The 14,716-nt window shown below is 46.4% G+C and overlaps 1 protein-coding gene across 1 annotated transcript; it reads left to right on the forward strand.

Moving 5' to 3' along the window:
- Positions 1-548: 548 nt before the first annotated feature.
- NIFK (nucleolar protein interacting with the FHA domain of MKI67) lies at positions 549-4,423 on the forward strand. Its single transcript, XM_031056969.1, has 4 exons — positions 549-696; positions 1,693-1,904; positions 2,568-2,648; positions 3,857-4,423. Exons 1-4 carry the CDS (start codon positions 564-566, stop codon positions 4,037-4,039), a joined length of 609 nt encoding a protein of 202 aa, XP_030912829.1. The 5' UTR covers positions 549-563; the 3' UTR covers positions 4,040-4,423.
- The last annotated feature ends 10,293 nt before the right edge of the window (positions 4,424-14,716 follow it).

Here is a 14,716-nt window from a genome sequence, read left to right on the forward strand (position 1 = left end):
GGGCCCTCGGAACGCGCAGAGGCCGCTGCGCCCTGAGGCCCTCGGGAGGCCCTTGTGGGACGAGGCAGGGCCGGGGGCTGTCCCCGACTGCCAGGCGGCGGCTGGGGCACGGCTCTTGCCCTTTTTTCCCACTGGAGTGAATTTGAGTAAATTCACTCCAGTGGGAAATACCAGAATGCGTTACTTCAAGGTACAACTGAAGTGCCACGATTCTGTTTTAACTTGTTGTGTTTGATAAATCTAATTTCTTCTTGCTTTTGGGTTTGCTGTCTCATTTTAAGATTACTGTATAAGCATGGAACAGCTGAACAGCAGCAATGCAGGGCAGCTTTGGGTTTTTTAGCAAGTAGGTACCTGTGAACAGTTTGTTCTATGTGCAAATATGTATTTTACAAATAATGTCATACCAATTTAGGACTAAATCTGTCTTTTAAGATTAAATTATGTTTTTCACAGTTTCAGTGACCTGTGTGAAATTGGTTGTCATTGGCTGAGAATGGACTATGACTTTAGAAGAATAAAATAATTTTAATAGAGCCCTTCAGGTACCAAAGCACTGTTTGATGTTTCTCCCTTGTCACTCACAGACTGGAGCCAGCAAAGGCTATGCATTTATGGAGTTTGAGTCTGATGATGTGGCCAAGATTGTTGCAGACACAATGAATAACTACCTGTTCTCTGAGAGACTGCTGAAGTGTAAGTACCAGCTGCAGTGTAAGTCCTCTAGCATGCAAAGGAAACTTGTTGGTATTTCAGTTATCTTTTTCAACTGTGCATAGAATCTTAGGGTTTTTTTAATGAAGTTTTGTCCCAGAAGTATTTTCTGTGGGGCTGAGCTTTTCATCATGTGTAAAGATTTTCATCATGTGTACAGAACATGCTCAGCAGGCTTTTGGTCACTAGTGCTGGTTTTTCCTCTGGGCTGATGTGACTCTGCTCTTAGTGACTCTGTAACATGAAATCTCAGGACAAAGTTGGGTTTGCTGTAGAGATAGTTCCTTTCACATGGACACTCCTTGGCATTTGTAATTGCTGCAGTTGTTGTCTGTAAAGTTGGACAAAAGGAGGGTTTTGAGTAAAAGATTGATGAAACCTCAGTCATGGTAACAGTAACACTTTCTTTGTAAAGGATTATGAGTTGATGTGTTGTTTTAAAACAATTTTGTCTGATCTTTCTGGATGAAACTGTTAAAACATTTTATCCATCCACCCACCCACACTGTCATCTTATCACAAGAGTTCCATGCTGTTGTCTGCTATCACAGAAGTCTCATACCTTCTTGGTGTTTCTCGTGGGCAGCTCCTCAGCATTGACTTTTTCTTCTTCACAAAGTAGCCAGCTGAGTCCAGTTCCCTTCTCAACCAGCCACCCCACTCTTTTATAGCACTCTTCTTCTCATTGGTTACAGCTGTGGCCTGTTAAAGTCAGGCCTGCTCCTAATCTTTGATAATTGGCCCAGCTGCAACTCCTTAGGGGTAAGGTTAGTTTCTACACTATCTTTATTTTCTTATATTCTATCCCCCTACACACGCACCCCCGCACCCACTTCTCTGGCTGGCTGAGGGTGCCGTGACCGTTTCTGCGTTCCTGACTCGCTGAGCACGCGGTGTTGTGACCCTGAGCTGTGCTGTGTGAGTGCCCTTGGCAGGAAGGGGAGCCCTGCTGTAACCCGTGTGCTGTGCTTGGTGCAGGTCAGTTTGTGCCCCCTGAGAAGGTCCACGAGAGCCTGTTCAAAGGCTGTGACAGGATCTTTCGGCAGCCCTCCCAGCCAGCCGTGCGGCGCTACAACCGGGTGCGCTCCCTGCTGGAGAAGGCCAGGATGACGCAGCGCCTGCTGCGGAAGGAGAGGCTCTTACGAAAGAAGCTGGCTGAGAAGGGGCTGGACTATGACTTCCCAGGATTTGTAAGTTTGGCATTGCTTCAATGAGTGTGTTAAGCAAGATGTGTTTGTAGAGTTGTGCTGAATGCATGGAAGTCATGTATTTTGTGTGGAACTGGCAAAAAAGCTGGTGCCCCAGGGAGGCTCACTTGTGTTAGGAACTGTATGGAAGCACCAGGAATTCAGTGTGGTGCTGTTGCTGGGCTGCACTCCATGTGCCTGTGTGTCTACTTGTAGAGAAATAATAGGTAACAGCGAAGGGCAGATGTTCCTTTTGTTCTGTTGGTACAAGCGATTGGATATTTTGTGGTTTAATACTGGAGTGCAGGTCACCAAAGAGCAGAGGGGCTTTGGCAGAGTGGGGGTTTGAAGGCAGGTCCCAAGACCAGAACTTCCATCCACAGCCCGTGCATGTTCCTCCTCTGCAGAGTGCTTGGGTCAGGTACTTGAGTTGTGAGCAGTTAATGCTGTTTAACATGGAATGTTTTAAAAATGCAGAGTAGCACATTTTCTTGTGTTGCTTTTGGTGTTTTTGTTGAAACCAGATCACCTCTGTGTCAGTCAGTTTATTTCTTTAAACTTATTTGCTGTAGCAAAGACTTTGTAGTTATGGAACAAATCTATGAATTGCTAAGTGACTGCATCTTCACACAAGTGTGTAGTGATCCACCTGATCTTTTTTCCTAGGCTGCACAGGCGCTTTCCAAAAAGAGAAAAAAAGTTAAAACATCCAAGAAATCGAAACTGAACGTTTCTTTGAGCAGCCAGGTAAGACAGACCAGTCCTGGTGGTGTCCAGTACCACCATTCACATGGGGGCAGGTGTTTGAAGTCTTCAGCTGGCACCTTAATACTGATTTCAACACACAAAAGCCTTAGCATTGTTTGCCTGAGAGATGTTTGTGCCAGAAGTAGCTCCTTTGAGATGTATTTGCACTCTTGAACTGGGGAGGGTGACAGAATCCTCGTGGTTCCTTCTCCTGTGAGAGTATTCAGCAGCAAAGGCTTCTGCTCAGCACATTGTAACCAGCAGTGCCTGTCCCTCAGTGCTGTCAGCCTTTGCAGTTCAGCACTCCCTTGAGGCTGTGGTACTGCAGGGTGCTGGGGCACCTGTGCACCCCCTGGACCTGTGCTTTACCCTGGGATGACATGATCTCCTTGATGGAGTCATTCATGTTGGACCATGTTTCAATGCCTGCCTGTTTTGTTAAAAAGGGAGTTGAATTGTTGGTACAGTCCAGTGCTGTCTGTCCCCATTTCTGTACTGTACTGTCCCTCCTACCCTGTGCTCTCCAGGCACAATTGTTGGTGTTTTGGAAACAAATGCCAGGTAAAAGTAGCAGTAGATGAAAGGGAAGTTCAGGTCATCAGGACTGAGATTTGGGATATTGGCAGTCTAAAAAGTCTGTAAGGCATTAACATTTCTGTTCTGTTTCATCATTGTTGTGAGTTGGAGGGGTGAGTGTTTGTTTGGGGATTTTTATTATTGCTGGGTTTACTTGTGATAATTGGGGCATGGCTGGTTGTGAGGCAGACAGGATAACTAATGCATTCTGTCAACTGAGTTCTGAGGGCTTACTGAGGTAACAAAGCTGGGACGTTTCAGTTCTGTTGTAAAATTGAATGTGGCATTTCTATATGCCAGTCTCAAATACACTCCCTCACCCCCTGCCTCGTTGCCCTGATTGTGTTCCACTTGACTTTGGTGATGCTTTGAGTCAGGAAATACAAAGTTTAGAAGGCAAATGTGCATAACAACACGTTAAAAAATGTGAATTAATTTCCATTTGACCTTCACATACACTTCTTTGAAGGTGACGCTTCTGTCCAAAGAAATAATGTCTACAAAAGTAGCTAGTTATAAAATGTAAACAATTTTCTGAAGGAGAGCTGGACTGAGGTGTCTTGTGGTACCACAGGGGCAGGGACAGCTTTTTCTAGCAGATGCTGTGAATCCTGTTTTTCTGATCTCTTCAGGATCCTACTCCAGTGTGTACTCCAGCAGTGCTCGAGCGCCGGAAAGCTGCTCGGATGGATGATGACACAGAGGATGATGAAGTAACTCTCAGGCTTCCCTCTGCCAGTGGTAAGAACGCTGTGCAGAGACCAAAGAAGCAGCCACGGCAAAGGCCACGCCTGAAGAAACAGAAACAGACTTAAATTTTTTATGCCTGTCGCTATATTTTTCTCAACTTAAAAACTTTTGAGGTGGAGCTTCTACTGGGTCTGCTGCCCTGGCTTGGTTCATCCTGCCTAGATTGTTTCAGGCTTTCTTAGGCAAGGACTGATCACAAATCCTGTCCCTCTGGTTTAGCCATCAAGGGGCGTGTGAAGATATTGTTGACTTTGTGCTCACAAGTGCCCGTGCTGTGACACAGCTACAGTAGTCCAGAATCTTCAGTTAATTTTATAACTCGTGTCTAGTGCTCACTGTTTGGAAAGAAAATGTGAGGCTGTCCATTCAGAGTTTGCTAATGCAAGCAACTGTATCTTAAATTTATAATTAATGACAGGTTATTAAAAAAATTACCATTTTTCAATTTTCTTGGCTCTCGGTAATGGTTCTTCTGTTTAACTGAACATGTTTTGTGAAAGTTCTCACCTATTTGCACCGATGCAGGCTCTTGAGAAGATGCACCAATAATCAGAGCAGTCTGAGTTCTACTGGCAGTTCTGTTGTCCTTTGTCACTGCATTTTAGTTTCACAGCTTACATGAAACCAAGAGTGTCTTCTGCACCAGGGGGTGATAAGCACATGGAAATATTGTAATAACCAGGAGTGAAAAGGCAGGTTTTTGTCAGCAGTATTATGAGTTCAGAGAATTGAGTGTAGCTTTTTGTAATGCATTAAGATTCATTCTTGTTCCAACTAGCTTGTCATTGCAGATGGCAGGTATCCAGTCCTGCTTGAACAGGCAGTTTGTGCAGTTGAAATTTGGATTTTAATGCAAGTCTGAGATCTGTAGAAGTCCCAGATTGGCTTCTGTGCACATACTTAGCCTTCATCTTTTGTTGTCTTAAACACTCTAATGCTGTTGGCTGCTGGTCAGGCTTAGCAGAAGATTTTAGAGGAAAGCCCAGGTGATGATAACCAGCTAGGTAGGTGGCTGGCACTAATTCCTTGGCTACTTTAGTTGAAGTCCTAGCAGAGAAAAATTAATCTGAACCATTGGCCTTGCTGATTCTGATCTATCTGGCCTGATCACTGGAATAATCTTGGGATCATAATGACATTGTCTAGGTGACTCAGATCATTCTCCTTTGTTGAGGAAGCCACTTGGAGAGTGCATCTTCATATCCCCTTGGGCAGGCCAGGGGAATCTCTTCACCAGCCCAGTGCTCATGGACAGTCCTTGCCTTTCAATGGAAGTGTTGCTGTGAACATCTGCAGGCTTCTTTCCCTGTGTGTTGTTTGATGGGAAACAGGCAATGCTTGCACCCCAAACCTGTGGGAAATACACACTCAGTTGAGGTTTGAGATACATGACCACCACAGTGGTTGGCAGAAATTGCTTATCTGTATCTGATGTGCAGCTCTGAAAAACTTCTGCCTTGACATCATAGAGCACAGAGCAGCAGAAAAGAAGCAAAATGCATCTGCCCAGAATAGACAGTTTTCTTTTGAAATCCATGTTCCTGACTTTGTGTCAGGCACATAAAGATGGCTGTTGAGTCAGGATGAGCTAGAAATGTGGCTGCGTTCCTCCTGCTGGGAGCTGAATCTCCTGACACCGGGGGGCAGCACGGCTCAGCTGTGTGGCCGTGCCGCAGCACAAGGGTTCCTGGGAAACCGCGTTTGTAAGGAAAGCCTCTCCGGGCAGTGAGTGGCTGCACTGGTGTGACTCACGTCTCTAACACGGCTTGAGAATACATGAGAAACCTGACGCTGATGTTAACCAAAAATGCCCATTTCTGTGGTGCTGCCACAAGTGCTCCTCCTAGGCTGCCGAGTTAAAGGTGCTCTTTAGAAAACTTACTTTATCCAGAATAATTTTGGTGCAGTTCCACATTCCCCAAAGCCTGAGCATCTCCATTCCCGTGCTTCCCATTCCAGTGCCTTAACCTGCATTTTGAACATGGAGTTGGTTTCTTCTCACTCTGCTTCTGTTGCTGTGCTCCTCTCTGTGCCCAGTGTTCTGCCCCTGCCTGTGTTCGCTTGCTGCTTTCTTCCATGTTTGACTCAGCCTCTCATGCTGCTTGTAGTGCCAGGGCTGTTCTGTCTGGCTGCAGGAGCTCCTGCATGTCCCCTGCATGAGGGACTTTGGCTTCTGGAGGTCTCTTGGAAAGGTTTGTGCCTTTAAGCTAAACCCCTGGCTGCTGCTGGCTCTCCAGAGTCACATAGCAGTGTCAGCCTTGATGGGAAGACGTTCAAGAAAACTGCTCACAATAAGGGTTGCTTCCTGCTGTAATTTTCCTTTCCCTTCCTTTTGTTTGTTCATCTTCCTTCAATTGAGTTCAGCTTAGATGGCAACTCTCAACAGCAAGGAAGTAAAATTCTGTGTTGTTTGAGGAAAGCACAACAATACCCAGGCTACATCAAGGAGCTCTCGGCAGAAAGCAGCTTTTCTTGGTGATAGCTTCTGTTTTTAGGCTGCCTGTGTTATTAATACACTGCTGTCCAGGGAGATGTACGTAAGCAGAAATTCAGACACCTGATACTTGCCAAACTTAGTTTCTGTAGCAAGTGGACAGATGTGCTGTGTCATGAGTTATGCCCCAGTCCCTGCACTGATTTTTATTCTCATTTCTCTGGTAATTTGTTTGTTCATCTTGGACAAACACAAACCTCCTGGCCACTGATTTTAGGGCAGGCTCCAAGTTGTTTTTACTGGGATGCTGGGAGTGTTGGGGCTGTGGTTTCAAGGCATGACTTGCAAGTGCTCTGCCCTTCAGTTATGAGTGACTTTGTGGAGCTGTTTTGCTGAACACTCCTGTATGTATTACTCTTTGCAAGCTTGAGAAACTTAGGTGCTAGGCAAGCCTGCTAATTTACACTCATTTATTACAATTTCTCTGTTTTGGAGGAGGGAGCAGCGTTTAAGAGTGTTCACCATTTCCTGGCACAAGAAATACTGGAAGTAAAAGAAGAATGGGGGGGTAGGGAGGGTGGGGGAGAAAAGCAGAATTGACTGCAAGATAAAGGGAAGAAAGGAATGATGAAGGCAATGCTTTACGTTTTCCTGCTCTACTTATTTTGCCTGTTGGATGTGCTGTGGGATGCCCAGGCTGCATGGAGCATAAGGAGTGTGCTGCCATCACAGTCCAAGTGCTGGTACTTGCTCATGAGCCAGGTGAAGGAGGAGAGCAGGCTGGGCAAGTGACACTTGCTCTTGCCAGTACCAAGCCTGTTTGCTTGCATACCTGGCTTTGGAAATGGCTGCAGCCCTGGGGAGCAAAGTTAAAACCTGTGTGCAAATGGCTCATGGTGCAAGGGAGGACTTAGGCGTGGCTCTGAGGGGTGACATGCTCTCCTCTCCAACTAACCAGTGAGGCAGAAGAGAGCTCCAGCAAATTCCTGTGTTGAGTGCTGGGGAGCTTGGCTCTCACTTTGCAGTGTGATGCAGCCAGCTGGGGTGGGCTGTGCTGTGTGAGGTGCTGTGCACATCCCTGCCCTGGGCAGGGTGCTGCTGGTGAAAGCTGGGTGAGCAGGTAACAGGAGTACAGGGAATGTGATCTCCATTACATGTTTTCCAGGAATATCCACAAATCCTCTTGGACCAGACTCCTTCATTGCCGAAGATGCTGTTCAAACAAATCCTTTTCTCCTAACTTTTCCATCTAACTCCCAGATTCTTGAAATGTCTAAGCAGCAAAAATCTGCACTTCTTAGCCAGATATATGCTGGGGACCACCCCAGGGTGCTGCTGGAACAGTGGGGAGGCCATTCTGTGTGTCAGGCTGCTGCTGGCGCTGCTAATGCAGGCACATCCCTCCCTGCCCAAGGGCAGCAGCTGTCAGAGCAAGCTGAGGAAGCGGTTAATGTGTGAGTGAGAATTCCTGAAGTCAAACGTTTTCTTCCATGCAGGGTGCAGCAAGGCCTCTCATCACTTCTGACACCCAGCATTAATTAAACATATGGCAGGAACAGAGATCTTGGCTGTCCTAGGAGGCTTGGAGTAGTTACACACCTGTGTGTCTGTGGCCAGTAACCATGTGGTTCTCCTGTGCTGGGAAAGGAAAAGCTGCAGAGAAGCTCCTATACAAGTCTTGGCTCTGATCAGGGAAGAAAATGCTGGTTTATGATCATCCTCATAAGGAGTGTTGTTGAATAGAGGCAGAACTGTGGGGACTAACTGCAGGACTTTGAGACAGCGAGGTGGGACCTGCAGTGAGCCACAGGCACTGGGGTTGCTTCCTTTCCCTGTCTGTCCATTTGATCCATCACATGGAGACTGGGGCTTGGCCTGGATTTGAAACTTGTTGTTTTAAAGAACAGCAAGGAAAGAAACAAATCTCATTTTTGTGATAGTGATTTTGGAAAGCTCTGTTCTTTACCATGTGTTTTTCCAGTGCTGGTTGAGAGGAGCCTTGGTGAGCAGGTGCAGATGTGGAAATTGGGCTGCTTGCTCTGCAGTGAGGCATTGCTGCCAGTTTCCCACCAGGGCTTGCACAAACTCCCAGTTTGCTTGTGTATTGGTTTTTTAAAAACAAGCAGGGAAGTAGTTACTTCTGTTGGGGTGGCTTCATGAGGCTGAGAGCGTTGCAGCATTTGGAGGGTGAAGGCAGGACTTGCCTCTCTGCTCAGTTACTGTTTCTCACACAAGGCAGCCATGCAGTGGGGAGTGAGCAGGGTCTGTGCCAGCTGTGCAGCAGCAGCAGCAAAGCTGCTTTGTCACCTGCACTATTTTTATTTCTGTTGATGTGAGAGCTGGAAGGGCTCTGGTGTGATTTTCAGATGCTGGGCTGCATTTGTAGGTCTGCCTGTTAGAAGGGGGTGGGTTCATCTGCCCAGAGGTGATGGCAGAGGGAATGAAAGACAAATCTATAAAGTTTTCCTTCAGCTATCCCACACAAAGACATGCTGTATATGGTTTATTAACAGGGCAGTGCTAAAAGTGTGTTCTATTGAACTGTATCCTTAAAAACAAATTCCAGGTTGGAACTGCTGGAGCTTTGTGACTGGTTTGGCAGGAGCTATGCAAGTCCAAAGGACTAGCTCCAGAGGCAGTATGGATTCTCCTAAGGCAAATGTGTCTGTTGGTGTTATGTCAGTGCAGCTCCATCAGATGAGTCACAGCCTAAGTTTTTATTCTGAGAACTACTACCTCATCTTTTTCCCCCATCAGCTCATAATTTTACAAGATTAAATCCTGCCTGTTAATATACAGTACAGAATCAACCAGTTGGTTGTTAAGACTCATTTGGAGTTAGTGATTTGGACACTTGGGATTGGGTGGGCTGCCAGTGTATGTTTGCTGTGTTGCCATTCAATGTCAGCCTTCCCATTGCATTCTGTAAGAGCTTCCATTCATTTCAGTAGAAATCTGCATTTAGGGTGAAGGGTGACCTAATCTTTAAAAAGGATCTTAATCCACTTAGCCTCTATTGCAAAGCTCAGCATTTTTTCCTTGTCAGGAGCAGACTGCATTCCTAACCTTGATGTGTCACTTTCCAGTTGGCTTAATATTTGAGTGAGGATAAAAGGAAATGTTTTTCAAATACTGAAAGAACCCATGCTGGTGAGGTATGTGCACATGCAATGTGCCAGTATAAAAAAAAAAGGAGATATGAGCATAATTGTATTTGGATGATGGAAAAAAGATAAAATAGTATCAGCAGATGACTGTAGAGAACAAGCACAGGAAGAGGTAAATCCATTCGAAACAGTGTAACCGGGAAACAATGAGGGAGGCGGAAATGGGGATGAAATGTCGTTTAATGTAAATTTAAGTGCAAGACAAAATAGGACTCTTGTAAGTTTGACCTGTAAATGTCTCTTCCCAGAGGCCTGAGGGCAGCCAGGAAATATACTGTTTCTGATGCAAATATAAGTCCTGGCACCCATGCCTTGGTAAGGCCAGAGCTGATCTTCCAGGCTACTGCATTAAATCTAGCTCAGCTCAGAAAGCATGGAAAACTGTTGCCAGTAGCCTGTGTTCAGTTTTGGGGGGTTTCAGCTCAGGCTCTGGTCACAAAACAAAGAACGCCACAATTAACACTAATTGGTACCTTCCTTGATGTTTGGTCAGGGAGAATGAAGCATTCCCTGCCTTCCTGGAGGCAGTCACTCCAGGTCAGGAGAAGAAGCCTGTGGGGATGTTGCATGGCTCACAGGACCTTCCTGCCAACGGGAAATCTCGAATCCAACCCAATTCACACTGCCTGAGGACTACCTGCTTTGTACAGGATGTTTCTCCTTGGGTGGCCAAATGTCTGCAAGGAGTGAGCACACGTAGATGAGCCAGTGTGCACTCCATGGGCCTTGAAGCCATTTGCTCATTTCCCTTTAATCAAAACCTGCTCTTGTGTTTTCTTTTCTGTTTGGTGACTGAAGCGAACGTTCATGTGCCTTCACGTGGGAGTTAAGTGGGTCAGTGGGATGCTTTGTTCGTGGCAGCTCTCACGTGGAAAAAGTCCGATGCGAAACGCTGAGGCTTGGCAGGAAAGTGCCAATTAAAGATAGCGGTGCGGGAGCACATTGTGTGAGCTGAAAGTGCTCAAATCTGGGGCTGTGACAACTGCCATGTGCAAAGGAAAGAACGAGGAATTATTAAATTTCATGTTGATCTGAAGTACTTGTGCTTTCCCTGTCTCAAGTGTTGTTCTCATGCAGCATGGATGAGGAGTTTATTCCCTGTTTCCCAGGTAAGTGAGGGGTAGAAGGGGTGAGTCACACAGGGGACCTGTGCCAGAGTAGGATCAGCAGCACTCAGAAGTTGGGTGCTTGGACTTCACCTCATGTTGGCCCATGGTATTTGTGCCAGCAGCAGTCCAGCCTTCTCCTCAGCATGGCACAAGGCTGTGCAGGAGATGTAAGTGCCAGGAGATGGCAAAGGGAGAGGTCCATTGCTACATCAAGTCAAGTGAAGCTGTTGCCCCTCAGCCATGCAAGCAGTCAAGTTGGGACAGCGCATAAAGGAAATGTGGCTGAGTCTGCATAGCAGTGTGCTCAGCTCTAGGAAAGCAACCCAAGGACAGCCAGGCTTTCACACTGTTGTCCTCTGCTGTTATGGGCAGCTACATCATCATACTGTCATTCATAAATAAAAACATTTCTCCCTGAAGCACCAGGCTCTCAGATTCCTGAGCAGATGTTGTGCAAAAAAGGCCCTGAAGGAAAGGGGAAGAGCAGGTCATTCAGGTATAGTCAGTGTTTCTGCTGAAATAGTCCATCCATCTGCTTCCCACTAGTTTTATTGATCTGTTTTTATTTGAAAGAGCAGTGTTTGTAATTGAAAGCTAGACTATCCTTACATTTCTTTATTTTAAAAAGCTTTCTGACTTTGTTTTGCCCTTACTTAAAGCTTTTTGTGCCCTGGCTGCAGACGTCCATAAGTTCATCTTTTTTTTCACCTTGCAGGTGGGCTGTGCTTTGTTTTGCATGTGTATAAGCACACAGCTCCTTGTGTCCAACCAGACCTTTCTCAGCAAACAGGGAACAGTGTACTTTGCAGTGGACTGATTAGAGAGATGCCTGCAGCTTCACTGGGAGTAGTATCCTCTCAGGAGACTTTTCTGCTGCACTGGCGTCTTTGTTTTGGAGACAGGTAGGTAAATGGAGATCTTTGAGAAATGAGAGCATAGTAAAAAGTACCTTTTTTAGGTATGTTATGGAAAGGGGAACTGCCAAATGCCTGCTGCTGAGCCACTGGTAGTGAAGGCCTGGTCAAGCAGTCTCATGTGATGGCAGCAGCTCCTCCAGTGGTTACTTCAATTTCCTTCATTTGGAGAGTCCTCTCTGCAGCCCAGGATGAATCCCCAAGGGCTCCTTAGCAATAGCACAGTTGTTACCTAACCATAACTTTGGAGAAGCTGAGGTATCCCTGCAGACTGGATTCCATGCAGAAGCTTAGATCTGGTTGCCCTTGGGGTATCCTGCAGTGCCTTCACGGTGTTTCCATTGGGAACTGTCGCAGGCGATGGATGTGCAGCTTGTCACAGGTGTGCCAGAACTAATGCAGAGTGATGGCCCTGGGAAAGCTGATGGATTGTGCCATGGAATCGAGAGCTGAATTAAAGAATACTGAGAATAATGTTAAGAAACCTAAAGACCAAGAATCAGAAGAATACTTTCACCTCCTACTTTTAAACAGTTGGAAGAAACCTTGCAGGTTACAATGTATTTTTGACTTCTTTTCCTAATGAAAACAAGGCTTATGTGACCAGTCTGCCTGTCTGTCTGCTTCTATTCAGCTGTCAGGCTAACCCCCTCCTTTTCCCTTCTCAGTGTTTAGGGGGGAGGAAACAATCTCAAGTTTCATGAGAATAGAAGAGAGAAATAATCATTGCCAGCCTCAGGGGAAGGCAGGAGGGAGCCTGGGCGTGGTTGATCCCTTCAGTGATGGAGGGCTGCCCTTCCATCTGCACGGGGATACAGCCCTGGACTAACCCCACTGTGCCACTGTGTCCCCTTGGAGGGGAGTGGCACAGGACACACAAAGGAAGGTAGGGCTGTTGAGAGAGCAGGGTGGATTAGAGGGACAAAGAACACAGACCTGTGAGGAACCAGGCATCATTAGTGCTGCTGCTCATGGAACAATGTCTTGAATATAGGCATGAACTGTTCTAAAAGTCTCTGCAGAGAGCAAGGAACAGTCATGTAGTAACCGGAAAAAAAATCCAAATATTAGAGTTGATTATGTGACAAATTGATTTCTCTGCAGACTTTACATGCTTAAAATAAAAATGTGAAGAATATGCATAAAGACCATGTCGACAATCTGTCAGTTGCACAAGGAAGCTTCTTGGTTTTATGCAGTTGTCCCCCCCCCGAAGTCTTGCAACAAAAGAGAGAATAAAAGTCATATTTTCTATGCAAGTTTTACCTAGGAGTGGAGAAAAAATACTTTAACCTATGTCAATTGCATTTCTCAGCATTTCTTTACAAAGCTTTAGCCTGCCAAACAGTGAATGTAGAATCACCAGAAGAAAGAATCTGTGAAAAAAAGGCAAATACACAACTATATCAGAAGACAGTTTTGGGAGATTTCCAAAGTAAATGCCTCTTCATTGTAATACTGAAGAGAATAAATTCACAGCAAATGTGTGACATGCAATAATAAATGTGTGATACAAAGTTATTGATTTCTTTCTAAAACTAAACAAAATATTGCTTATCATAATTCACCTAACTTACTACTATTCTGTTTTTATCTCATTTTCTCACTCAAAATGAGCAAGGTATTTTGTGAAGATATTTTGGGAACAGAGCAGGAACTATTTAGACTCTGAGAGAACTTTGCCCTTAGTTCTAGCAGATCCACATAAAGTGGAATGATTGGTCCTTTGTTAATGTACCCATGATCTCTGGCCTCAGCTGCTGTTGGGAGATTGCAAAACAGGAGAAGGGCAAAACACCAGAGGAGTCCTGTTTGCAGAGCTGCCCAGCCAGGGAGGGGAAACACCTGGCACACGGCTGTGCTGAAGCAGAGCTGTCTCTGCTGTGGGTAGTGCTTAGCCAGTTAGGACTCTCAGGAGATTAGCTACTGCCCGGGGGTGAGAACCATGGTAATTTCTAAAGCTGGTTTGTAATCACCTGCTTTCAGTTTACTCAGACCTGGCATCCTTTTAAGCACTAATATCCCCAGCTTTCTCTTGACATCTGTGCAGCCTGTTCCAGACTATGCTCAGCCTGTGCCGATGGCTTCACCCAAAGCAGCAGGTAGGTATTGCTCTGCAACCTGATGGCAAAAAAGAACTAGCTGGAAAATCTTGGATTATTTGGAGGGAGCTTGCCAAAAGTCACTGCTGTGGCAGAGCTGTGAGCCGAGGAGAAGGGCGTTATTATTTCACGAAGTTATGAATGAAAATCGATCCTTTGTTCCACGTGCTGCTCTCCCATGTTTTGATGGCTCAGACTTGGTGCTCATTAGGACCTGCAGTGTTATGGAGGTCAGCTGCTTTCTGCAGCACAGAGGATGAGGACAGTGATGGTTTGAGGGGACATGGAGGTTCATACCCACAACCAACAGGAGAACAGCAGTCATGAGCCCAGGCAACAAGATGGCCAAATACACCTTGCTAAAGAGCTTCTGCACAGGGCATTTATTTCCCATTCTCACCTCAGTTATAGAGTGGGAGTACTGCATTTTTTTTCCAGTTGCTTTTAAATGCAGCTTTTAAACTAAGGCTGCAAAAACCAGACACGGAGTGGGTCTAGTGGGAGGGCAACAAAGATCTTTAAGAGACTGGAGCATCTCTGGTATCAGAGAAGGCTGAGAGCATTGGGGATGTTCAGCCTTCCGATGACAGAGGGGACCTCATCCACGTGTATAAATATCTGAAGGGGAATGTCAAGAGGATGGACCCAGGCTCTGCTCGGTGGTGCCCAGCAGCAGAAGAGGCAACAGGCAGAAAATGATGCACAGGAATTTCCGCCTGAACATGAGGAAGAACTTCTCCAGCGTGCAGTGACCGCGCACTGGAACAGCTTGTCCAGAGACCGTGAGGAGTTTCCCTGACTCCAGAGGTGCCCTGGCACAATGCCGTGCCATGTGCTCTGGGCTGGCCCTGCCGGAGCAGGGAGGTTGGCCCAGGTGTCCCGCTGCGGTCGGTCCGTCCGGGCTGCCGCACCCGGTGCTTCTGCGGCTCCTCCCAAAGGCGGGCAGCGGGCTCAGGGCCCGCGGCGGCGCTGAGCCCTCACGGTCCGCACGCAGCCTGCGGGGCTCCTCTCAAAGC

This window comes from Geospiza fortis, unplaced genomic scaffold (genome assembly GCF_000277835.1).
Source record: "Geospiza fortis unplaced genomic scaffold, GeoFor_1.0 scaffold112, whole genome shotgun sequence".
Classification (NCBI taxonomy): Eukaryota; Metazoa; Chordata; class Aves; order Passeriformes; family Thraupidae; genus Geospiza; species Geospiza fortis.